This window comes from Pelobates fuscus, chromosome 1 (genome assembly GCF_036172605.1).
Source record: "Pelobates fuscus isolate aPelFus1 chromosome 1, aPelFus1.pri, whole genome shotgun sequence".
NCBI lineage: Eukaryota > Metazoa > Chordata > Amphibia > Anura > Pelobatidae > Pelobates > Pelobates fuscus.
The window spans coordinates 265,145,101-265,170,811 of record NC_086317.1 but is presented as its reverse complement, the minus strand read 5'-3'; the positions used below and the strand labels follow the sequence as shown (position 1 = coordinate 265,170,811).

Here is a 25,711-nt window from a genome sequence, read left to right as displayed (position 1 = left end):
TCCAGACAGTGTTCCCAGCCCCTCTCCATTACCGTGTCCTCCAATGCCTGAAGATTGCACCTCCGCAACGGGGCATCCTATGCTTGGAATGGCAAGGCCATCTTCGGTTCCCAACCGGAGTTCACAGTGGATTTGGATGCAAGTCTCCATGGTTGGGGTGCCCACTGCAACAGTGTTACTACCGGGGGACGTTGGTCGGACTACAAATCCCGACTCCACATCAATGCTGTAGAACTCCTGGCTGTCTCCTTTGCTATCCGGAGCTTTGCGAATGGGACTGCCAGTGCATGCATCCGGCTGTGCATAGACAACATCTCAGCGGTCCGTCATGTCAATCACATGGACAGCACACAGTCGGAAATGCTGGTCCGCCTAGCGAAGGACTTTTGAGCTTATTGCTTGGCCAGGGATCTGCTTGTCCAGGCAGAATACCTCCCGGGACTCCACAACGTTCATGCGGACTAGCGTTCACAATATCTGTTGGACAGCAGCGATTAAATATTTGTCGTATGGGCGTTCTCTGCTATCTCGTCTCTCTGGGGTCCTTTTGCCATCGACCTCTTCGCATTCTGGCTCAATACCCAGTTACCACGGTTCTAAAGCTGGCGCCCAGATCCGGCCGCGGAGGCAGTGTACGCCTTCCTGCAAGACTGGACCGGCTCACTCCCTTATGCCTTTCCTCCATTTGCCATGATCCCTCGGGTCCTGCTCCAAGTTCACCGCCAACTGGCCGACCTGATTCTGCTGACCCCATTCTGGGGGGACTCAATCATGGTTCCCTCAGCTCCTGGAACTGGCAGTAGATGTGTCCAGACTGCTACCATCCTACCCGGACCTCCCTCTGGACTATGTTGTTATTACAAGCCGTTGTTACATGTTTATCGGGCTACATACCGCAACACTCTCCGACGCCCGACGGAGCAAACCACTACCCATTAGAGGCCTTTGGCCGCCACAGAGTAGGACACTCACACTTAAAGCTGCAGGGGAGTCGAGGGCTCCAGATGAGGTCCGGTTCGGGAGAGATTCGGGAATGAAGGCACTGAGAGCCGCTGAGATCCCGGGCTCCTCGGATAGGACCCGTGCAGAGACTCCCGGCGATATCAAACTGATGGCAAAGATCTTGGCCATGCGCCTACAGCCGCATATCCCCACACTGGTACACCCTGACCAGGTCGGGTTCGTAACAAACCGTGAGGCAAGAGACAACACCATTAGGACTTTTTATAAATGTGGGACTTTTTATAAATGTGTGTTTTTTGTGTTTGGAGATAATTGAGTTTGGTATAGTGCTTCACTCAATTATCTCACAGGCAGAGGGGAGGGATTGTATGTGTGTTATGGGAGTGTCATACAGTTAATTACTGTTCTTATTGGTTTATTCCCTTTGTGTCCCTGTGCCCAGCAAGGTCTACCTGGTGTCACCCTTGTTGGGAATCTTGCATAAAAGGCCAGTGTGCATCCATTAAAATTTAGTTCCTGCTTAACCTTCAACACATAGCTTGGTCTAGTGATTGGAGGGGAACTGCTATATTCAAATTGGGGATTGCTATACTCCTTATACTCCCCTGGGTTCTAATCACTAGCTCTTGTAAGAGCTGTTCCTGCTACGCTCTATGGGGCAGGAGAGATTTTTCCCACATGGTCCTGGATATCCGAGGTTGGTCCAGGGTGGGAGGAAGACAACGAGATCCCAGCTAAGCTACGGCGGTTGTGGAGTCTGCGGTGCTTGTGGTGTCCGGTGCGGTGCTTATAGTCCTCAGTGCCAGCTAGGAAGCATCGCTTGGCAGAGGTGCCCAGTTGGGGTGCCAGGTGATCCGTCACAACGGTTGATTGACATTATTCTCGAGTATCTTCTTAGCCCCCTCTGGGGTGCCATCTCTAATAGGGATAAAATGTGTTATCTTTCCATGTCTCTGGTGAATCGCACTTCAAGTTCATAATTGTTATCTATCGCCCACCCCACCCCTCCCCTGCAGCACCCCCCCCCACCCCACCCCTCCGGTTCACTTTGTCTCTTCCTTAACCATTTATCTGCTTGACTTCCCTACTTCCTTTCTAGTAATATCCCTTCCCTAATTCAGTGTCATCTTTTTCAAAGACACCTTCTCCCCTCATCCTGTCTTGGTTGGAGTCCCCTTCTGTTCTCTCTTTATACTGCCTCTCTCTCTCTCTCTGCAAACTCATTATTGCCTTTGGATTCTGCTACCATCTGTATACCAATGACACCCAAATATATCTCTCCTCCCCTGATCTCTCTCCTGCTATCCTATAACCTGTTACCACTTGCCTTTCATCACTCGCTGCTCAAATGTCCTCCTACTTTCTCCAACTCAATCTCTCTAAAACAGAGCTTCTTATTTTTCCTCCTTATTCGCTGATCCTCCTCATTCGCTTTCCCTGCAAATGAGGAGGATCAGTCCATCCTTGCAAGCTCATATTTATCTTGGTGTTATCTTTGATCCTGGCCTCACCTTTGCACCTCATACCCAGTATGCTGCTAAAACCTGTCGATTCCACCTACAAAACATTGCCCGCACCCGCCCCTTTTCTGACACAAGATACTGCCAAGGAGCTTGTTCATGCTCCAGTAATTTCCCACATGTATTACTGTAATTCTTACTGTTTGGTCCCTCCCAGAAGCCGAACTGCCCCACTACAATATGTAATGATTGCTGCCGCCAGGTTGATCTTTCTCACCTGCTGCTTCTCCAATACCTTGCCCCTCTGTCAATCCATACACTGGCTTTCTGTATCCTATAGCTGTCCATTCAAAATACTAACCCTTACCTATAAGGCCCTTAACAACTCTACCCTGGTTACATTTCCTCACTGATTAGTAGATATGCCCCTTACTGGTCTCTCCACTCTTAAGGTGACCGCTTCCTGTTCGCTGCTCGCACCCTTATTGCTAGCTCGTACTTGCAGGACTTCTCACGGGTGGCTCCTTTCCTTTGGAAAAGCCTGCCTACCCACTCAGACTCTCCTGTAGTCTTAAATTGTTTAAGAATTCCCTCAAAACACATCTGTTCAGAAATGCTTATGGCTTACCAGAGTAATTCCTAAGTCAGATATCTGTCTCTTGCTTTCTCCTACACTCCACTCTCATCTCCAGTTTTGCATCTCTCCTACCTTGTTTGGTTGTCCCCCTTGCTACCTTGCTGTGTTTGGGCAGGGAACTCATGAGCCTATTGCTTCTGTATCATTTTGTAAATGTCTAATTTATTGTTAAATTTCCACCTTTCATAATAATGGGGGCTATTATACAGAATATTAACTCTAGCATATTTATGAGAACTACAGCATTGTTAATCTAACAACTAAAAACTCGTACTCATACAAACACAATGTCATGAGTTGAATGTATTTCAATTAGAGTTTTGCAACTCAATCAGAGGGTTGACCGGTGTAATCGTAAGGTTAACCTCACTGTCAAATAATTATTTTTTTCCTATTAAATTGAACCCTGAAGGTTTTCTACAACAAGGCAAGGAATTAGGTTTTAATGGGGGAGCTGCCACTTCACAGGATTTTTAGTAGTATGTTTACTTAGCCTCTTTATTGAGCAAATATGTGTTTCTAAAGGTCTGAAAAATAGAATTAAATAAAGAACTCAACAGTGCTGTATTTACCTCTTTCCATCTGGCTCTGTCAGTCTTCATTAAATGTTCTTTTCTGCATTTGAACATAATGAAAGAGAAGAAAGTGATTCTTTTTTATTCCTCATTTACATTGTGTGCCCTGGCTGTGCCTAGACTAACGAGAACTGGGCTGATTTTCAATGTTTCATTCACTCAGTGTGATTTTTAGAGAAGCGACTATTTGCTTTTAAAGTATTATAAGAGGGTAATCTGAAAAGTGGTCTATAGAAAATACCTCATTATAGATTAATCAGTGAAAGTGAATATATTCATGCCTGTTTAAAATTGTGATACAAATATGAAATATGTATTTAATATGTCTGTATTTTTTTTTTTTCATTGCAGTTTCTATCTCAGATAATGGTGTTCCTGGTGAATATAGTGAGCTCTATTTTCTGTGGACATTTAGGCAAAATAGAGCTTGATTCTGTACTACTTGCTATTGCTGTATGTATTAAGTATATATTTATTATCCTTAACAATTACTTTTTAAACTTTCCCATTCACACAGTATGTTATGAAATAATGAAAAAATGTGCACAAACCTATTATTTTATTATGGAATGTTAATATTGCTTATTTTTAAACTTGTTACACTCCAAGAAAGGGATTGATTTACTAGTTAGCAGAAGAACACACAAAGCCAGGAAAATGAATGAACACGTTAGAGGAAAACCTCTCGGCTATTTACAAGCATTATCTGCTCGATAAATACCAAATGTAACTTACCATTTCTGGTGTCTGGCTTTTCCAACTGTAAAGGCTGCATAATGATGGAAAAAACACATGGTAGAGGTAATAATTTACAAATGCAAAGATAAGACATCTCTTGCCCAATGCTAGGAACACCTATAATTTGTACATTGTCAGATTCTCACATGGTGCATTCCCAGAGAACTAGTATGTATAAATAATTCCCAGATATGGCTATTTGCCACCATAAATACATGTATAGTATCCTTGACATCCCAGTATTTTCCTTTTGAGAGTCAAGTAAATCTAACCCCCAAACAAATGGATCATTGAAAAAAAAAAAAGTAACTTGGTGTCAAATGCTAACTGTGTGCTCAGAGAATGTCACTCCCTTTTCCACTACATCATGTGGAAGGAAAGCGTAACTTGGGAAGGGATAAAGTATGTGATTTGAAGAAATTCTCCACATTTGAAATGAAATCTTGTTTATTTTAGCTTTAATTTTGCTAAACAGGTGTCAGTTTGTCAGTTTGCTACAGAGTTACTGACTAACCTTGCGTTGTATCCATAACCTGCACTGTATGCAAGGGCTCAAAATTTGCAATCGCAATCAGATGCTGATGAGTGAAAATTCCGCCCTGAATAGTAGAAATGCACCCCTGGAGGGTATACTATGGCTTGCAGGGGCAAGTAGCTTTTAAGGCCTGGCCAGTAGCTGGGGAGTACAAATTGTAAGCCCTGATGCATGCAATCATCTATCTGTAACATTGGGTTTTAGGTATTTTCTACCATGTTATTGGATCAGAAACAAAAAAACATTGCAAACAATTTAAATGATTATACCATTTTTTTCAAACTGAATTTTAATTGAAAATGTGTTAATAGGTTTTAGTGCTGTGTAAATGTCAATAACTTATATTTTTCAGGTTATAAACGTTAGTGGAATTTCTGTTGGAGTAGGCTTGGCCTCTGCATGTGATACTCTCATATCACAGGTACAGTTAAACAATGTAGATGGCATATGTCTAAATGTAGGAATGTATTTATACTATGAGTCTGTGTGTTAATGTAGGTGTGTGTTTGCGATACGTCAGTGAGTGTGTGAATGCAGAGAATTTGTGCAGAAGGTAAGCATGTGAGAATGGATCTTGGCTATAGTGTGTGCAATATGTGGGCAAAACTAGGTAATTGAAGTGTTTGTGATTCTGAACACATTTGTTTTTTCTTTCAATCTTCCACTTCTTCGACCCATGTATACAGGGCCGGCATTAGGCCTTTAGGTGCCTTGTGCGAAAAATCTTCACAGCGCCCCCCCTCCCGTCATCCATGTATGATGTAATGTTTGTGTTGTCTGTGTATGTGATAGTAGGTGTGATGACTGTGTGTGATATGTATGCTGTGTGTGATATTTGTAATGGGTGTATTAACAGTGTGTGATATGCGTGTATTGGTTGTATGTGATATTTGTGCTGGGTTTATTGGCTGTGTGTGATGGTTATTTAATTCAGATAAAAACATGCATTTAGGCCTGTGTGTGAATGCAGGTGTATATTTTTGCAGAGTTATGTGCACACAGTCAGATGCAAACAGTTATACATATACACTGTCAAATCCACCACATGCACACAGTCGCAGGCAGATAGTCACATACACAGGATCAGGCAGAAACACACCGGTTCAGGCAGTAGCACACATGGTAGATAAACACACTCACACACAATTACAGGCAGACAGCCACACACACACACACACAGGCAGCCACAAATACAGTTTTACACACACACAGCCACACATACAGTCTTACACACACATACTTACATGCAGACAGCCACACACACACACAGGCAGACAGCCACACACACACACACACACACACATTCACACACATCCACACAGGCAGACAGCCACACACACACACAGTCAGATGGCCATACACACACAAGAAGACATCCACACACACAGAGGCAGGCAGTCACACACACACAGGCAGACAGCCAAACAAGCACACACAGGCAGACAGTCTCACACACACACACACACACACTCACAGGCAGAAAGTCATACACACACAGGCAGACAGTCACACAGGCTGTCATGCGCACACACACAGACACACACACACACGCAGGCAGTCATAAACACACACACACAAACACACAGGCAGTCATACACACACACACACACACAGGCAGACAGTCATACACACAGACACACACACACACACACACACACACACAGGCAGTCATACACACACACACACACACACAGGCAGACAGTCATACACACACACACACACAGAAAGTCATACACACAGACACACACAGGCAGTCATACACACACAGGCAGACAGTCATACACACAGACACACACACACAGGCAGACAGTCATACACACAGACACACACACAGGCAGTCATACACACACACACACACACACACAGGCAGACAGTCATACACACACACACACACACAGGCAGAAAGTCATACACACAGACACACACAGGCAGTCATACACACACAGGCAGACAGTCATACACACAGACACACACACACACACACACACACAGGCAGTCATACACACACACACATACACACACACAGGCAGACAGTCACACACACACAGGCAGACAGTCACACTCACACTGACAATCACACAGTTACCTGTGAAGTTTATTGTGGAGGCAGTGCAGCTCCTGGAGACTATTTGGTGGGGAAGCAGGGATTCCTTCCTGCTTCCCCTGCAGCAGTTATCCGGCGCTTTTAGCTCCGCCCCTGCCACACTTGATGCTCCATTCCCGTTGCACAGGAAGCTCCGCCCCTGCCACACGGTAAGCTCCGCCCCGCCGCAATTTAAAAAAAAAATTCCAGCCGGTCATTTGTGAGCTGTGTCGGCCACATGGCGCCCCCTTCTCCATGGCACCCTCTGCGACCGCACAGCTCGCACACCCCTAAGGCCAGCCCTGCATGTATATCTCTTAATCTCCCCCACTTGTATTCTTAATCACCTTCTATATCTATTGAGCACCCTTACTTGTGTTGCCCTATCACCACTTACTTTAATTCCAACTCATGTCTTTAGTGATGTCCCGAACGGTTCGCTGGCGAATAGTTTCTTGCGAACATAGCTTGTTCGCATTCGCCACGGACGGCGAACATATGCGATGTTCGGTCCGCCCCTATTCGTCATCATTGAGTAAACTTTGACCCTGTATCTCACAGTCAGCAGACACATTCCAGCCAATCAGCAGCAGACTCTCCCTCCCAGACCCGCCCACCTCCTAGACAGCATACAATTTAAATTAATTCTGAAGCTGCATTCTTTTTTTTTTTTTTTTTACATTTTTTTTTTGGTTGTTTGTGTTTATTATACATTATCCTCCATAGCCAGTAACCTGTGTTTATTATACATTATCCCTCCCATAGCCAGTAACCTGTGTTTATTCTACATTATCCCTCCCATAGCCAGTAACCTGTGTTTATTATACATTATCCTCCCATAGCCAGTAACCTGTGTTTATTATACATTATCCCTCCCATAGCCAGTAACCTGTGTTTATTATACATTATCCCTCCCATAGCCAGTAACCTGCGTTTATTATACATTATCCCCCCCATAGCCAGTAACCTGTGCTTATTATACATTATCCTCCCATAGCCAGTAACCTGTGTTTATTATACATTATCCCTCTCATAGCCAGTAACCTGTGTTTATTATACATTACCCCCCATAGCCAGTAACCTGTGTTTATTATACAGTATCCTCCCATAGCCAGTAATCTGTGTTTATTATACATTATCCCCTCATAGCCAGTAACCTGTGCTTATTATACATTATCCCTCCCATAGCCAGTAACCTGTGCATAGGCGTGCGCATGGGGTGTGCCGGGTGTGCCTGGGCACACCCTAATCCCCGCGGCACGCCTATGTATTGAGACCGGCAGGGGAGATCTCAGGATCTGCGGGGCTAGAGTTCACTCTCCACTGGACCACCAGGGATGGATGGCAGGTAAGAAGGGAGGGGAGATAACTGATCTGCCCCCACCTCCACTGGACCACCAGGGAAGGCAGCAAGGAAGGATCCCCCCTTCCTACATAAAGTAAGAAGGGAGGGGGGGATATTAAGTAATGTACCCCCACCTCCACCCCCCACAATCACCCACACACATACACAGCACACACACACATACACAGCACCCACAGACATACACAGCACCCACAGACATGCACAGCAGCCACACACATACACAGCACCCACAGACATACACAGCACCCACAGACATACACAGCACCCACAGACATACACAGCACCCACAGACATACACAGCACCCACAGACATACACAGCACCCACACACATACACAGCACTCACACACATACACAGCACCCACACACATACAGCACCTACACACATACAGCACCTACACACATACACAGCACCCACACACATACACAGCACCCACACACATACAGCACCTACACACATACACAGCACCCACACACATACACAGCACCAACACACATTCAGCACCCACAGACATACACAGCACCCACACACATACACAGCACCCACACACATACACAGCACCCACACACATACAGCACCTACACACATACAGCACCTACACACATACACAGCACCCACACACATACACATCACCCACACACATACACAGCACCCACACACATACAGCACCCACACACATACACAGCACCAACACACATTCAGCACCCACAGACATACACAGCACCTACACACATACACAGCACCCACACACATACACAGCACCTACACACATACAGCACCCACACACATACACAGCACCAACACACATTCAGCACCCACAGACATACACAGCACCTACACACATACAGCACCCACAGACATACACAGCACCTACACACATACAGCACCCACACACATACAGCACACACATACAGCACCCACAGACATACACAGCACATACACACATACAGCACCCACAGACAAACACAGCACCCACACACATACACATCACCCACACACATACACAGCACCAACACACATACAGCACGCACACACACATACAGCACCCACACACACAGCACCCTCACACACATTACACACATTACACAAATAGCACCCTCACACTCACACAGCACACTAACAGTACCCTCACAAAAACAAACAGGACCCTAAAAAAAACACACACACACACAGCACACTACCAGTACCCTCACACACAAACAGCACCCTCACACACAGTACATTTACAGCACCCTCACAAGTGCACACACACACACACACACACACAAACAGCACCCTGACACACAGTACATTCACAGCACCCTCACAAGCACGCACACACAAACACCCTCACCCACATAGTACACTACCAGCACCCTCACACACACATCACACTAACAGCACCCTCACACAGCACACACACAGCTTTGTGTGTGTGTATATATGTGTATATATACAGGGAGTGCAGAATTATTAGGCAAGTTGTATTTTTGAGGATTAATTTTATTATTGAACAACAACCATGTTCTCAATGAACCCAAAAAACTCATTAATATCAAAGCTGAATATTTTTTAAAGTAGTTTTTAGTTTGATTTTAGTTATAGCTATTTTAGGGGGATATCTGTGTGTGCAGGTGACTATTACTGTGCATAATTATTAGGCAACTTAACAAAAAACAAATATATACCCATTTCAATTATTTATTTTTACCAGTGAAACCAATATAACATCTCAGTATTCACAAATATACATTTCTGACATTCAAAAACAAAACAAAAACAAATCAGTGACCAATATAGCCACCTTTCTTTGCAAGGACACTCAAAAGCCTGCCATCCATGGATTCTGTCAGTGTTTTGATCTGTTCACCATCAACATTGCGTGCAGAAGCAACCACAGCCTCCCAGACACTGTTCAGAGAGGTGTACTGTTTTCCCTCCTTGTAAATCTCACATTTGATGATGGACCACAGGTTCTCAATGGGGTTCAGATCAGGTGAACAAGGAGGCCATGTCATTAGATTTTCTTCTTTTATACCCTTTCTTGCCAGCCACGCTGTGGAGTACTTGGACGCGTGTGATGGAGCATTGTCCTGCATGAAAATCATGTTTTTCTTGAAGGATGCAGACTTCTTCCTGTACCACTGCTTGAAGAAGGTGTCTTCCAGAAACTGGGAGTTGAGCTTGACTCCATCCTCAACCCGAAAAGGCCCCACAAGCTCATCTTTGATGATACCAGCCCAAACCAGTACTCCACCTCCACCTTGCTGGCGTCTGAGTCGGACTGGAGCTCTCTGCCCTTTACCAATCCATCCATCTGGCCCATCAAGACTCACTCTCATTTCATCAGTCCATAAAACCTTAGAAAAATCAGTCTTGAGATATTTCTTGGCCCAGTCTTGACGTTTCAGCTTGTGTGTCTTGTTCAGTGGTGGTCATCTTTCAGCCTTTCTTACCTTGGCCATGTCTCTGTGTATTGCACACCTTGTGCTTTTGGGCACTCCAGTGATGTTGCAGCTCTGAAATATGGCCAAACTGGTGGCAAGTGGCATCTTGGCAGCTGCACGCTTGACTTTTCTCAGTTCATTTTGCGCCTTGGTTTCTCCACACGCTTCTTGCGACCCTGTTGACTATTTTGAATGAAACGCTTGATTGTTTGATGATCACGCTTCAGAAGCTTTGCAATTTTAAGAGTGCTGCATCCCTCTGCAAGATATCTCACTATTTTTAACTTTTCTGAGCCTGTCAAGTCCTTCTTTTGACCCATTTTGCCAAAGGAAAGGAGATTGCCTAATAATTATGCACACCTGATATAGGGTGTTGATGTCATTAGACCACACACCTTCTCATTACAGAGATGCACATCACCTAATATGCTTAATTGGTAGTAGGCTTTCGAGCCTATACAGCTTGGAGTAAGACAACATGCATAAAGAGGATGATGTGGTCAAAATACTCATTTGCCTAATAATTCTGCACGCAGTGTATATATATACATATATACATATACATACATATACATACATATATATAAATATATATATATATATATATACGCCGCGTGTGCTTGTGCTTTAGGGTGCACACCCTAATGCAATAGGCTGCGCACGCCTATGAACCTGTGTTTATTATACATTATCCCTCCCATAGCCAGTAACCTGTGTTTATTATACATTATCCTCCCCCCTGGCCCCTACCCCTCAGCGGCGGGTGGGGGCCCTAAATTGAAATAAGAGGGGGGGGACCTAAAAACCCTGAGCGGCGGGTGGGGGCCCTAAAAACAATCCCCCCAGGTGACTAGGGGTCCCCAAACCCCTAGTCACCCACCCCCCCAATGAAAATTATCCCCCTACCTGCCCCCCTCACCCTAAAAACTAATGAGGGTGGGACCTTTAACTGAGTACCTGTAAAAAAAAAAAAAAAAAAAACTTACCATCAATGTACAAAGGGAGAGAAGTCTGTCCTAAAGATAAAACACAATATGGTGGTATTGGTATCGAAAAGGCACTCCTGATTATGGCACAAAGGTATAGTGTGCTATAGAGGTAAAAGTTAAAAATTGATACTTTAATATATTGGGAAAACACGTTCCTATCGTAAACTGTCACCAATTCATAGTAATTCAGTAATTCATTACTGACATAAGAAAAATGGAGGCGTATATATAGGGGGATGAGAGAGGGAAAAAAAACAGAGGAGGGAAAGAAACAACATAAAAATATATAAACTGAGTTTGTTCAATAATGTGAACAAATATGTCGTTATTCAGTTATTCAGTACAAGAAAGTATATGTGTCAAATGAACAGCTGTTCAAGCTGTTCAAGACAATACTAGATTATTCATATCTGTAGGTCGAGAGGTCTCTAGTGTTTATAGAGCTAGACGTGTATGCCAGTTTGAGCGGGCTCAAAAATGCCATGGCAGAAGACTGCAGGATCCAGCTAAAATGGCGGCACGGACGCGACCTAAGGCCAAGCACCCATGCATCGCACCAAAGCACACAGGGGACTTTCTAAACTTGATATGCTCCTACCTATGGGCAAAGTTCAAAGCCAGAAGGCAACCTCATCGGATGGCAATGAGAGAGATGGTGGCGTGGATCCGCCCGGCCACGCGACGCACCCTGCAATGGCATCCCCCTCGCAAGCACAGAGCGACATCCAAAATCAAGCGGCACCAAAGCTTACGTAAGAGGCGGGAAACAAAGCCGGATCCCTCGATTGCCACAATTCATCGTCCCGGGCCCCGAGACAAGCTTGGATCTACACCTCGCACAGCGGTCCCAGAAACAGAGGACTGGCACAGCACAAGCCTGCACGCTACCATCCACAAAGCCCACGACAACGCAAACCAAAAAGCAGCGAGACAACACCCAGGGAGACGAAACCAGCGGAGAGCCCCTTCACGACCCACTGGGGAAAAGCGTGGACCCCCGTGTGTGCTCGGGACCCAGAAGAACTGCCCGACAGAGCGCCGGCGCTTCCCAGTGTCAGGGGTCGGCTGAACTTTAACCGAACTTACCCGTTCGTGCCAGAGTTTTGCAAACAGATATGTACTTTTACCTATGGTCTACCCTGATTCATAACATGCTCAGAAGCCCTTGCTAGAAATTTTTAATTTGATTTTTCTGTCCCTCTGCAGAATGTTTATCTATGTTTGTCCATGTATAACTGATCAGGCAAGCAACAACACTGCAAAATGTATCTTGCTAGTTAAAAATCTATACCAGCATAAGTACCAATCGATGGGAGCTAGGCCTGTTTAAATAGCCTCCATACTGGCCTATTTAACTACTTATAACAATCTCACTGAAGCCGAACGACTTCTTAACTACAAAGCTTAGCATACTTAATACTCACTACGAGTGTCCTATTCATTACCTTACTAGTAGCATTTACTCTGCTATAACCACGCCAGATGAACAGCTAGTAAATGCTTGTGAATCTTAAAAGGTCTCTAGGACCCACTGTTTAGCAATGTCTGACAATCCTGATGCATAACGTAACCTATTTTTACCTTGTTTCAAGCGTTGAACATTCCTATAAGCTACAGCACATGCAGTTGACCCCTCATGTTAATATATTAAAAATGTGCAAAGTACCTAAATACCCCAATGTTATTAATGTCATTAAAACGTGTGTGGAATGCCGTCGGGGTACCACACACTCACTGTTATACCTTCATGCACTACAAAAATAAAGAATTTAAAAAAAAATTTAAAAAAAATGCCATGGCAAATTACGGGGTAGTAACTGGGAGGCGGTCAGTACAGAATGTTAGCTGACTAAATCATAAGTATGGTGCTGAACCTTCCGATTGATGCGACCAGTGATCTATAGAGGTAATAATGGACGTGGTTAACTGATGATAGCCTACTCCTTTTCCATATATAGGGGGCTGCTCAGTTAATATGTGTCAAAGCAAGAGTTCAAAGAGAATAATGAAGCAAATAAAGAGACAAATTTATCTATGTACATATTCTAGGTAATCTGTATACAAATTAACCACTATCTTGCTCCTGGATATTCTACCGTAATGAGACAGATAGCGGAATAAATACTAAGGTTGGTTCGTATACAAGATGACCTCTATGGTATTATGCCGTACTTAGATAAGTAAAGCGGAATGCCTACTGAGAATAGTCGGTATATAGCCTGTCCACCGGATCGCTTCTAGACATGCTGCTTGGCAATGTAAAGTTAGTAAAACAAGTCATGAAATAGGTACTTAGAGTGATCAGACTTTTATCCACTTACTTCCTCCGAGATATTTAGTTTAGAGCGAAGTGGATGTTAAGACTGATGGGTGTGCAGTGTCACTACTGACTTGCTACTGAAAATCTTGCCGAGCAGTATATAGCGCTATCTCGTCTGAATGGATAGCTCAGTGATTATCGTCAGCTTTTCTACTTTAAATAGCTAGAGACTTTAGAGAAAGGAAAGTGCCTTCGAGGGCACTAGTAATAGTAAAAGAAGAATAATGCATGAAATAAGCCGTGGCAAAAGTAGCTAGGAGGTTAGAAATGAAGACCATCGGTCGGTCAGTTATTCCACACTGCTTGTCGCTGAACTGAATGCCCCAATACCTTGGTCGGTAACTCAGATAAGTATAATTGCTGAAGTTTTCAAAGGGGGCAATCCTGTATTCAGTGTTTCTGGAAAGTGTGCAGAATAATGTCGGAGAACCCGGCGCGCATTTCGCCCTGTTTAGGGGCTCGTCAGGGGGAAATGACTCCCTCCAGTGGTGGAGTTTATAAATCCCGCCCTTGCAGCTGATTGGTCCGATTTCGGCTACCTGGGAATGGTAATCTACGGTGGCTCAGTGGGATCAAAAATGTAATGAACACACAGTAGTTTAGATTGTAAAGTGTATATGCCAGAATTCTTGTATATCTATGGTCCTAATACCTATCCCTGAAATGTTAAAAACTATTTCGGGATGGTGTAATAAAGGAGGTCCTATGTTATACTTTGAGGTGATTGAGTGTGTAGGAAATGTATATAAATACCTACTCAGTTGATAAGACACCTCTTCTTAAAGGCATAGAGTTGAATTCATAGATGTTGTACCCATATATGAGATAAAACAATTAGATTAGATTATAGGAGAAGATCTTTTGATACAGATGTAATTCAAAGATCAATGATGGTTTACTTCCAGTCATTACTGAGATCAATAACAGTAAATCTCACCAATTGCTCATCACAATTTGATGTATAAGGACATGCAGTATATACGAGCACCATTTTGAGTGCAAGGATAATTTTGTAACGAGAGACCAGTGGAGGGAGAGTAGTTATAGTGCTGCTCAATAACCTCTAATTACTGGTGGATAAATGGTGTATAGTTAAAATCTTCGTTTAGACCGTGAGGGGCTAGAGTCTTGAAGGTGAAAATCCAGTGGGATTCTTTTTGTAGTAGAATTTTGTTAAAATCACCTTTCCTTGGGTTAGGCATTAGTTTCAATGGCCTGAAATCGTAAATTATCAACAATGCCATTGTGAAAATTAAGAACGTGTCGTGCTACTGTGGTTGGAGTAACGGTATTCTTGATGGAATTAATGTGCTGCAGAATCCTTCGTCTAAACTGTTGGAAGGTCTTGCCGATATACTGGATTCCACAGCTACAAGTAATAAGATAAATGAGACGAGTGGTGCCACAATTTATCAAAGCGTTGGTAACAATGCTGATCCGCGTTTGGGTGGAAACCGCCGACTTAGTAGGTGAGATATACTGGCAGGCTTTACAATGGCCGCATTTAAAGGTTCCTTTTAGATCAGAGAGCCAGTTTGATGGTGCTGAATGGGAGGAGAGGTGGCTGTGGACCAGTTGATCCTGTAAGTTGGAAGGTCTCCGTGCTGTTAGAGATGGGTGGCTGGGTAATATTTTTTGCAGGATGGGGTCATGTTGGAGGATAGGCCAATTCCTTTTGAAGATGTTAGTCATATGTTCCCAGCCTTGGTCGAAGGTGGCAATGCAGCGGGGAGTCTTGGAATCTTGTACAGGTCTAGTGAAATGAAGGCTGGAGTGTCTATCCGTGCCACTTGCTCGTTGAAATGCCTGTTTTAGAACCCGATTTGGGTATTGTAGTTCTTTGAAACGGGATTTGAGAAGTCTGCATTCTTCATAAAAGGTCTCATCTTTGGAGCAATTCCGTCTTGCCCTTAGATACTGACCATAAGGGATAGAGGATTTAAGCCGATAGGGGTGGTGACTGGTCCAATGTAGGAGAATGTTTGTAGAAGTTTCCTTTCTAAAGAGTTCGGTCTGAATGGTTCCGTCTTCTTCCAAAAGGATCTTGAGGTCCAGGAACACTAGTTGGTGCTCGTCAATCACATGCGTCAATCTAAGATTGATATCGTTGACGTTTAACATCTTGACGAAATCTTCGAACATGGTCATAGAGCCTGTCCAAAAGAGCAACATTTCATCTATATACCTGTGCCAGGTTAAGATGAATTCATGAAACCGGCTGAACCTTGTGGTGGTGACGACATGTTGCTCCCACCATCCCAAGAATAGATTGGCATATGTGGGTGCACACGCTGTCCCCATAGCTGTGCCGGAGATCTGAAGGTAGTAAGAGCCATTGAACAAAAAATAATTGTGCGTCAAAACAAACTCTAATGAAGCCAAGATTAAATCCTTTTGAGAGTCGTTATATGAGGTGTTGTTTAGAAAGAACCTGCAGGCCCTCAGTCCCATCTGGTGGGGTATGTTAGTGTATAGAGAGACCACATCTAAACTGGCCAGTTGTGTGTAAGGGGGGACAGTCATGTTCTGCAACATAAGTAGAGTCGACTTTGTGTCCTGAAGATAGGACGGTAGTTTCAGTACTAGGGGATGCAGGATTCTTTCAATAAATTTAATTAGGTCAGGTTGTTTTTGCAATTCTTTTAAAGCTCTACGTTCAGAGAAACTTAAATTACTTTTTCCGCGATACTGATTCCCATTTGTCTCAAATTCATTGAGTGACATCTGTAAAAATAAGTCCACATGGGGGGTGTCTGAGAAATTGGGGGTAAAATAGCTTGGTGGCTTAAAGTCTGTCAGGGGTCTCATAGGATTGTTTTCTTGCAGAAGACTGTCTAATGTTTTGGACAGTTCATAATCCCGGGTAGTTAAACCTAGTTCATTTGCTGCTGCTTGATCTTTTTTGGCATGCATGATATTGAGAGCTAATTTTCTCCCAAAGAGGTTGAGATCCTTGGCCCAGTTAAACTTATTACAGATGGGTGTCGGTACGAAAGATAATCCCTTGTTCAGCAAACTTCTATGGTGTGCTGAGAGTTGAAAATCGGAGAGATTGATTATTTTCATAGTTGTTACTGTCTTTGGGTCCGATTTTGGGACTTGTATGACCATCGGTCCCTGTCTCTCAGACGACCTCGCAGTTGGTGTGGCTGTACCTGGTCTAAAAAAGGATTTGAGATAGGGACACTGGGTTCAGGGTTATTAGTGTCCCCTGTAATGGGAATGTCAAGAAATGAGACAGTTTTGTCTAAGTTCCTAAGAATGCTCTTATTGGAGTTTGGTTGCGAGCTTGTGTCTCTTGGACGTGACCTGTTCCGTGGATATGGAGGTTTCCGTCTATTTGGTGGTTGTTGGTCCTGGTCTGACCAGTCCGTTTCGCCGGATGATGATCCCCTATAGTTATTTTTGCGTCTAGTGTTGGTTTGCCTGAAAATGTTTCCGTTTTTAAAAATCTTTATAATCTCTTTGGAATTTATTGTGTTTTTTCGTTTTTAAATGCTGTTTGTAAGTGATAATATTTTGTTGTAATTTAATTTCCATAGACGGGTATAGGTCATCCGTCTTGTGGTTTTTAATCTGGGTAATCTCACCCTTCAGTTTGAGGTTACACGCTTCAAAATTACCAGTTTCCAGCTTGACCAAAAAATCCACCAGTTTAAAAGAGCAACCCAGCAAGATAGAATTCCATTCGCTGAGTTGTTCATCGGTTTGAATTTTATCTGGCAATAAGATCTCAGGACGTAAACCTCTTGGCACTAGTTTCTGTTCTAGGTACTGTTTGGCCACGCTAACAAGCTTTTCTTCATAACTGAATGGTGGTTGTTCCCCCTTCCACTCATCTTTCTTCGTTTTCTATCATCCCTAATTTTATCTTCACTAATGACTGACCTCCTTGATAAATTAGGTGACCCTAACTTAGGCCAAGAGGAAATCACGAACGTTTTCTCTACTAACCCTCTATCTCCACATGGAATTAGCAAGGATAACATTAACTCCGCATTTTTTGAAATTCAAAAAACATACCAAGAACAAATAAAAAGTTTTTGGGAACTAACAAGCCTCAAACAGTACCTAGAACAGAAACTAGTGATCTTACTACAGGATGCTCTTAATCAACAGATCATCAACCAGGACGAACTTAAATTTCTATGTCCAAATAGAACCCCCACCATCGCGACATTTTACTGTCTACCGAAAGTACATAAGGGTATTCGACCTCCCCCTGGCAGACCCATCGTCTCCGGAAACAAATGCCTGACCGAATCCTTGAGTAAATTTATTGAAAGAATCCTGCATCCCCTAGTACTGAAACTACCGTCCTATCTTCAGGACACAAATTCGACTCTACTTATGTTGCAGAACATGACTGTCCCCCCTTACACACAACTGGCCAGTTTAGATGAGGTCTCTCTATACACTAAATACCCCACCAGATGGGACTGAGGGCCTGCAGGTTCTTTCTAAACAACACCTCAAATAACGACTCTCAAAAGGATTTCATCTTGGCTTCATTAGAGTTTGTTTTGACGCACAATTATTTTTTGTTCAATGGCTCTTACTACCTTCAGATCTCCGGCACAGCTATGGGGACAGCGTGTGCACCCACATATGCCAATCTATTCTTGGGATGGTGGGAGCAACATGTCGTCACCACCACAAGGTTCAGCCGGTTTCATGAATTCATCTTAACCTGGCACAGGTATATAGATGACATGTTGCTCTTTTGGACAGGCTCTGTGACCATGTTCGAAGATTTCGTCAAGATGTTAAACGTCAACGATATCAATCTTAGATTGACGCATGTGATTGACGAGCACCAACTAGTGTTCCTGGACCTCAAGATCCTTTTGGAAGAAGACGGAACCATTCAGACCGAACTCTTTAGAAAGGAAACTTCTACAAACAGTCTCCTACATTGGACCAGTCACCACCCCTATCGGCTTAAATCCTCTATCCCTTATGGTCAGTGTCTAAGGGCAAGACGGAATTGCTCCAAAGATGAGACCTTTTATGAAGAATGCCGACATCTCAAATCCCGTTTCAAAGAACTACAATACCCAAATCGGGTTCTAAAACAGGCATTTCAACGAGCAAGTGGCACGGATAGACACTCCAGCCTTCATTTCACTAGACCTGTACAAGGTTCCAAGACTCCCCGCTGCATTGCCACCTTCGACCAAGGCTGGGAACATATGACTAACATCTTCAAAAGGAATTGGCCTATCCTCCAACATGACCCCATCCTGCAAAAAATATTACCCAGCCACCCATCTCTAACAGCACGGAGACCTTCCAACTTACAGGATCAACTGGTCCACAGCCACCTCTCCTCCCCTTCAGCACCATCAAACTGGCTCTCTGATCTAAAAGGAACCTTTAAATGCGGCCATTGTAAAGCCTGCCAGTATATCTCACCTACTAAGTCGGCGGTTTCCACCCAAACGCGGATCAGCATTGTTACCAACGCTTTGATAAATTGTGGCACCACTCGTCTCATTTATCTTATTACTTGTAGCTGTGGAATCCAGTATATCGGCAAGACCTTCCAACAGTTTAGACGAAGGATTCTGCAGCACATTAATTCCATCAAGAATACCGTTACTCCAACCACAGTAGCACGACACGTTCTTAATTTTCACAATGGCATTGTTGACAATTTACGATTTCAGGCCATTGAGAAACTAATGCCTAACCCAAGGAAAGGTGATTTTAACAAAATTCTACTACAAAAAGAATCCCACTGGATTTTCACCTTCAAGACTCTAGCCCCTCACGGTCTAAACGAAGATTTTAACTATACACCATTTATCCACCAGTAATTAGAGGTTATTGAGCAGCACTATAACTACTCTCCCTCCACTGGTCTCTCGTTACAAAATTATCCTTGCACTCAAAATGGTGCTCGTATATACTGCATGTCCTTATACATCAAATTGTGATGAGCAATTGGTGAGATTTACTGTTATTGATCTCAGTAATGACTGGAAGTAAACCATCATTGATCTTTGAATTACATCTGTATCAAAAGATCTTCTCCTATAATCTAATCTAATTGTTTTATCTCATATATGGGTACAACATCTATGAATTCAACTCTATGCCTTTAAGAAGAGGTGTCTTATCAACTGAGTAGGTATTTATATACATTTCCTACACACTCAATCACCTCAAAGTATAACATAGGACCTCCTTTATTACACCATCCCGAAATAGTTTTTAACATTTCAGGGATAGGTATTAGGACCATAGATATACAAGAATTCTGGCATATACACTTTACAATCTAAACTACTGTGTGTTCATTACATTTTTGATCCCACTGAGCCACCGTAGATTACCATTCCCAGGTAGCCGAAATCGGACCAATCAGCTGCAAGGGCGGGATTTATAAACTCCACCACTGGAGGGAGTCATTTCCCCCTGACGAGCCCCTAAACAGGGCGAAACGCGCGTCGGGTTCTCCGACATTATTCTGCACACTTTCCAGAAACACTGAATACAGTATTGCCCCCTTTGGAAACTTCAGCAATTATACTTATCTGAGTTACCGACCAAGGTATTGGGGCATTCAGTTCAGCGACAAGCAGTGTGGAATAACTGACCGACCGATGGTCTTCATTTCTAACCTCCTAGCTACTTTTGCCACGGCTTATTTCATGCATTTGCAAAGTCTTCAATATTCTTCCTTTACTATTACTAGTGCCCTCGAAGGCACTTTCCTTTCTCTAAAGTCTCTAGCTATTTAAAGTAGAAAAGCTGACGATAATCACTGAGCTATCCGTTCAGACGAGATAGCGCTATATACTGCTCGGCAAGATTTTCAGTAGCAAGTCAGTAGTGACACTGCACACCCATCAGTCTTAACATCCACTTCGCTCTAAACTAAATATCTCGGAGGAAGTAAGTGGATAAAAGTCTGATCACTCTAAGTACCTATTTCATGACTTGTTTTACTAACTTTACATTGCCAAGCAGCATGTCTAGAAGCGATCCGGTGGACAGGCTATATACCGACTATTCTCAGTAGGCATTCCGCTTTACTTATCTAAGTACGGCATAATACCATAGAGGTCATCTTGTATACGAACCAACCTTAGTATTTATTCCGCTATCTGTCTCATTACGGTAGAATATCCAGGAGCAAGATAGTGGTTAATTTGTATACAGATTACCTAGAATATGTACATAGATAAATTTGTCTCTTTATTTGCTTCATTATTCTCTTTGAACTCTTGCTTTGACACATATTAACTGAGCAGCCCCCTATATATGGAAAAGGAGTAGGCTATCATCAGTTAACCACGTCCATTATTACCTCTATAGATCACTGGTCGCATCAATCGGAAGGTTCAGCACCATACTTATGATTTAGTCAGCTAACATTCTGTACTGACCGCCTCCCAGTTACTACCCCGTGATTTGCCATGGCATTTTTGAGCCCGCTCAAACTGGCATACACGTCTAGCTCTATAAACACTAGAGACCTCTCGACCTACAGATATGAATAATCTAGTATTGTCTTGAACAGCTTTCTACCAGGTCAATCTTTCGTGAATATTGGAGAACAGAGTAGCCACAGCTATTCAGTTACAATTGAATTAAAATTAAAATTAAGATACATATGTTCATTTGACATATATACTTTCTTGTACTGAATAACGACATATTTGTTCACATTATTGAACAAACTCAGTTTATATATTTTTATGTTGTTTCTTTCCCTCCTCTGTTTTTTCTCCCTCTCTCATCCCCCTATGTATACGCCTCCATTTTTCTTATGTCAGTAATTCCGACTGCTAGCTGAGAGCCAGCCGGGATATACTGTACCTATGAATTGGTGACAGTTTACGATAGGAATGTGTTTTCCCAATATATTAAAGTATCAATTTTTAACTTTTACCTCTATAGCACACTATACCTTTGTGCCATAATCAGGAGTGCCTTTTCGATACCAATACCACCATATTGTGTTTTATCTTTAGGACAGACTTCTCTCCCTTTGTACATTATACTTTGAGGGTTACCCCCTCCCTGTCCAGTTACACTTGACAATCTCATGGGCCAATCCACCCTCTATTTAACTTACCATCAATGTTTTCTTTCTTCTCAAATCTTCTTTTTTCAGCCCCAAAAAAGGGCAAACAAAAAAACATAATAACCGACGCAATTATATAAAAAAAAAATGATCGCAAAAAAAAATAATCCTTCTTCACCCGGCGAGGGCTTTGTGCAGACTGAGCTCTGCAGGGCGGGGGAAGGCTTAAAAAGGCCTTGCCCCGCCCTGCAATTAGGCTCAGAGCACTCTGATTGGTGGGTTTGAAATCCACCAATCAGAGTGCTCTGTGTCATTTTACACAGCGTGGGAAAGTTCTTTGGGATTTTCCCACGCTGTGTAATTTGACTCATAACTCTCTGATTGGTGGATTAAGTAACCAATCAGAGAGTTTTTGGCGCTCGTTTTTTATTTTTGTTTTATAATTGCGTCGGTTATTATGGTTTTTTATTTGGCCTTTTTGGGGGCTGAAAAAAGAAGATTTTAGAAGAAAGAAAACATTGAATGGTAAGTTTTTTATTTTTTACAGGTACTTAGTTAAAGTCCTCACCCTCATTAGTTTTTAAGGTGAGGGGGGTAGGTAGGAGGATAATTTTTATTGGGGGGAGGGGGTGACTAGGGGTTTGGGGACCCCTAGTCACCTGGGGGGAACATTTTTTTTAGGGCCCCCACCCGCCGCTCAGGGGTGGGGGCCAGGGGGGAGGACCTTAGGTCCCCCCCATATTAGTATTTAGGGCCCCCACCCACCACTGAGGGGTGGGGTCCAGGGGGGAGGACACTAGGTCCCCCTCCTTATTACAATTTAGGGCCCCCACCCACCGCTCAGGGGTGGGGGCCCTGGGGGAGGACATTAGGTCGCCCCCCTTATTTTACTGTAGGGCCCCCACCCACCGCTCAGGGGTGGGGGCCGGGGGGAGGACATTAGGTCCTCCCCTTATTGTAATTTAGGGCCCCCACCCACAGCTCAGGGGTGAGGGCCAGGGGGGAGGACATTAGGTCCCCCCCTTATTCTGATTTAGGGCCCCCACCCGCCGCTCAGGGGTGGGGGCCAGGGGGGAGGACAATAGGTCCCCCCCATCATTTTACGTTAGGGCCCCCACCCGCCGCTCAGGGGTGAGGGCCAGGGGGAAGGACATTAGGTCCCCCCCTTATTCTGATTTAGGGCCCCTACCCGCCGCTCAGGGGTGGGGGCCAGGGGGGAGGACAATAGGTCCCCCCATCATTTTACGTTAGGGCCCCCACCCGCCGCTCAGGGGTGAGGGCCAGGGGGAAGGACATTAGGTCCCCCCCTTATTCTGATTTAGGGCCCCCACCCACCGCTCAGGGTTGGGGGCCAGGGTCTCGGGAGGGGGGAACTTATTTTTTAGGCTGCTCACTGTTTACTAGACATGCCCCTACTCACGGTATATTAGGGAGTTATCTACCAAGCGGCTCCAAGAGAAGTCCCGAGGTGCCGAAGTCCCAAAATTCCAAAGTGTCGAAGTTGCCTAATTTCCGAAATGTCGAAGTGCCGAAGTTGCCGAAGTCCCAAATAGCGAAAATCCCGAATTTCGGAATTCCGAACCGAAAAGTTTTCCCCATGCACATGCCTAATATGCACCATTCACCTGCCTTTACCTTATAACCCAGACTTTGTTCCTGGTGCTCAATATCCCTTCACTGTGTGAGATTGTCATCCTTCGACCTTTTGTACATCATAATAGGACACTGGAAAGTCAGCACTAATCAACCAGGATAAGAGGCAAGGCAGCAACCCTATACAAGGGTTCACTCTAAACACATTTACTCCATTGATGAAGCCTATTGGTTAAACGCATTTGGATGTATTTAATATTAATAAATAGATTTTGGTCACTACGTTTTTTATTTATGCCATTATCTTTTTAGAGCTAGTTTAAGCTATATTAAATGTGAGTGTAACTTCGTTATTTTATGGTTTTATTCACTAAAATGAACATATTACACTATAAGTTTCTCTGTCTTTTATCGTCCTTTCCTCTCTCTCTCTCTATATATATATATATATATATATATGAGAAGCACAAAGACTACCAGCTTCTGCCTGTAAAGACCCATTTGGTATCCAAGTTTTTTATAAAAGAATTTCCTAATCCGGGACTATATAAGTCATATACCTTTTTATTGCTATATTGTATTACTGTGGCGCAGCCCTACTCCAATTTTGTACTTTTCTCTTTTGTAGATCATGTCAGCAAGAGATTTCTGTCCATTGCTGAGCTATGGGAGCGTTTCCCATGCTTCCCACTTTCATGGTTCGCTTACTTTAAAATATAACACTACTATAATACCATCACTCAACACTTCATGCCTGTTGACTGAGAGAATCTTTTGGATGCCATGTTGTGCTCTTCTGATTCCAATTCCATTTCCAAGCTCTCTATGATATTACGACATATTCCGGACTGGAGCAGCTTACAAACAGGCATAGGCAAGTGGAGGACGCATTTTCTGGATATAAGTCCAGGAGAAATGCTCACTGCACACTCTACTCATAGCCAAACATTACCCATCGTGTATTATAGGGACATGTTCTTTAAAACCCTACACTATGCTTATTATTCCCCCACCAACTCCATCTCATGGCCAGAAGGCAGACTGCGACTTGTTTCAAGTGTACATACACCAAGGCTGGTCTGTATCACTGTCTGTGAGAGTGCACTCTAATCCAATCTTTCTGAGCTGAACTGTTACTTAGCTAGAGGTGGCATGTCCACCTTACTGCTTACCTATGAATTTTTGCTTTTGGGACCCTTACCAGGTCCTCCGTTGCCTAATAAACGATTCCTCCTTATCCTAGCAGCTGTACGACACAAAATCATCCTTCAGATCTGGAACCAGAGGCACACACCCACCTTAAAATTATGTCTATCCAAGCTTGCTTTTATCTTTGAAATGTATTGGTTGGCTCACTAACTAACAAAGAACTCCTTGCCAGAAAATGTATCTTGACCTGGAGTTCATATACTCACCCTAGACAAATCTTTCAAGATCAAAGTTAAAACCACTTTGGCATACACGGCATGGTATTCAGTTGAGGTGGTGGCGGGTCGAGATCCCCTGGCATTTATTACTTGATGGGCTTTCTCACCTTATTCTCGGGCACTTGCTTACAGTGATGTTCGAGGGCAGGGTCTTAGGGAAAACTTGCAATTAGTTTACTTTGTTCTGTTTTATTAAGTTTGGTCTTTCAATTCACACTTTAATAATGACGTAACGGAGCACTTGAACCGTGGACCTCCTTTGGTGTACCTTCTCCTGCTCTCATTCGTTGAAATGCAAACTATTGCATACCCAATGTCATATGTTTCATTGTCCTGAGCAATTGCAGATCGTAGTCCCTGACGCATGCAAGTGGTATCTTTGGAGAGTTGGCAGTAGTTGAACATGTCAGTCACCTTTACTAAATTAATTACTATATTCCTTTGAAATCCTACTGGTAAATGTTAAAGCTCAACCTCTTACTTATTACCAATGACCTATTTGATTTTGTAAAACTTATTTTGTTTATGTTGAGAAAACTACAAAATAGTGAATGTAACTGATTG

At 43.5% G+C, this 25,711-nt stretch overlaps 1 protein-coding gene across 1 annotated transcript in view; it reads left to right on the top strand.

Moving 5' to 3' along the window:
• Nucleotides 1-25,711, top strand: part of LOC134612718 (multidrug and toxin extrusion protein 2-like) — a 129,797-nt gene that overhangs the window by 25,386 nt on the left and 78,700 nt on the right. Inside the window, exons 2-3 of the mRNA XM_063457144.1 lie at nt 3,987-4,088; nt 5,261-5,329. Coding sequence (XP_063313214.1) covers nt 3,987-4,088; nt 5,261-5,329 — 171 coding nt within the window. The remainder of the gene's footprint in view (nt 1-3,986; nt 4,089-5,260; nt 5,330-25,711) is intronic.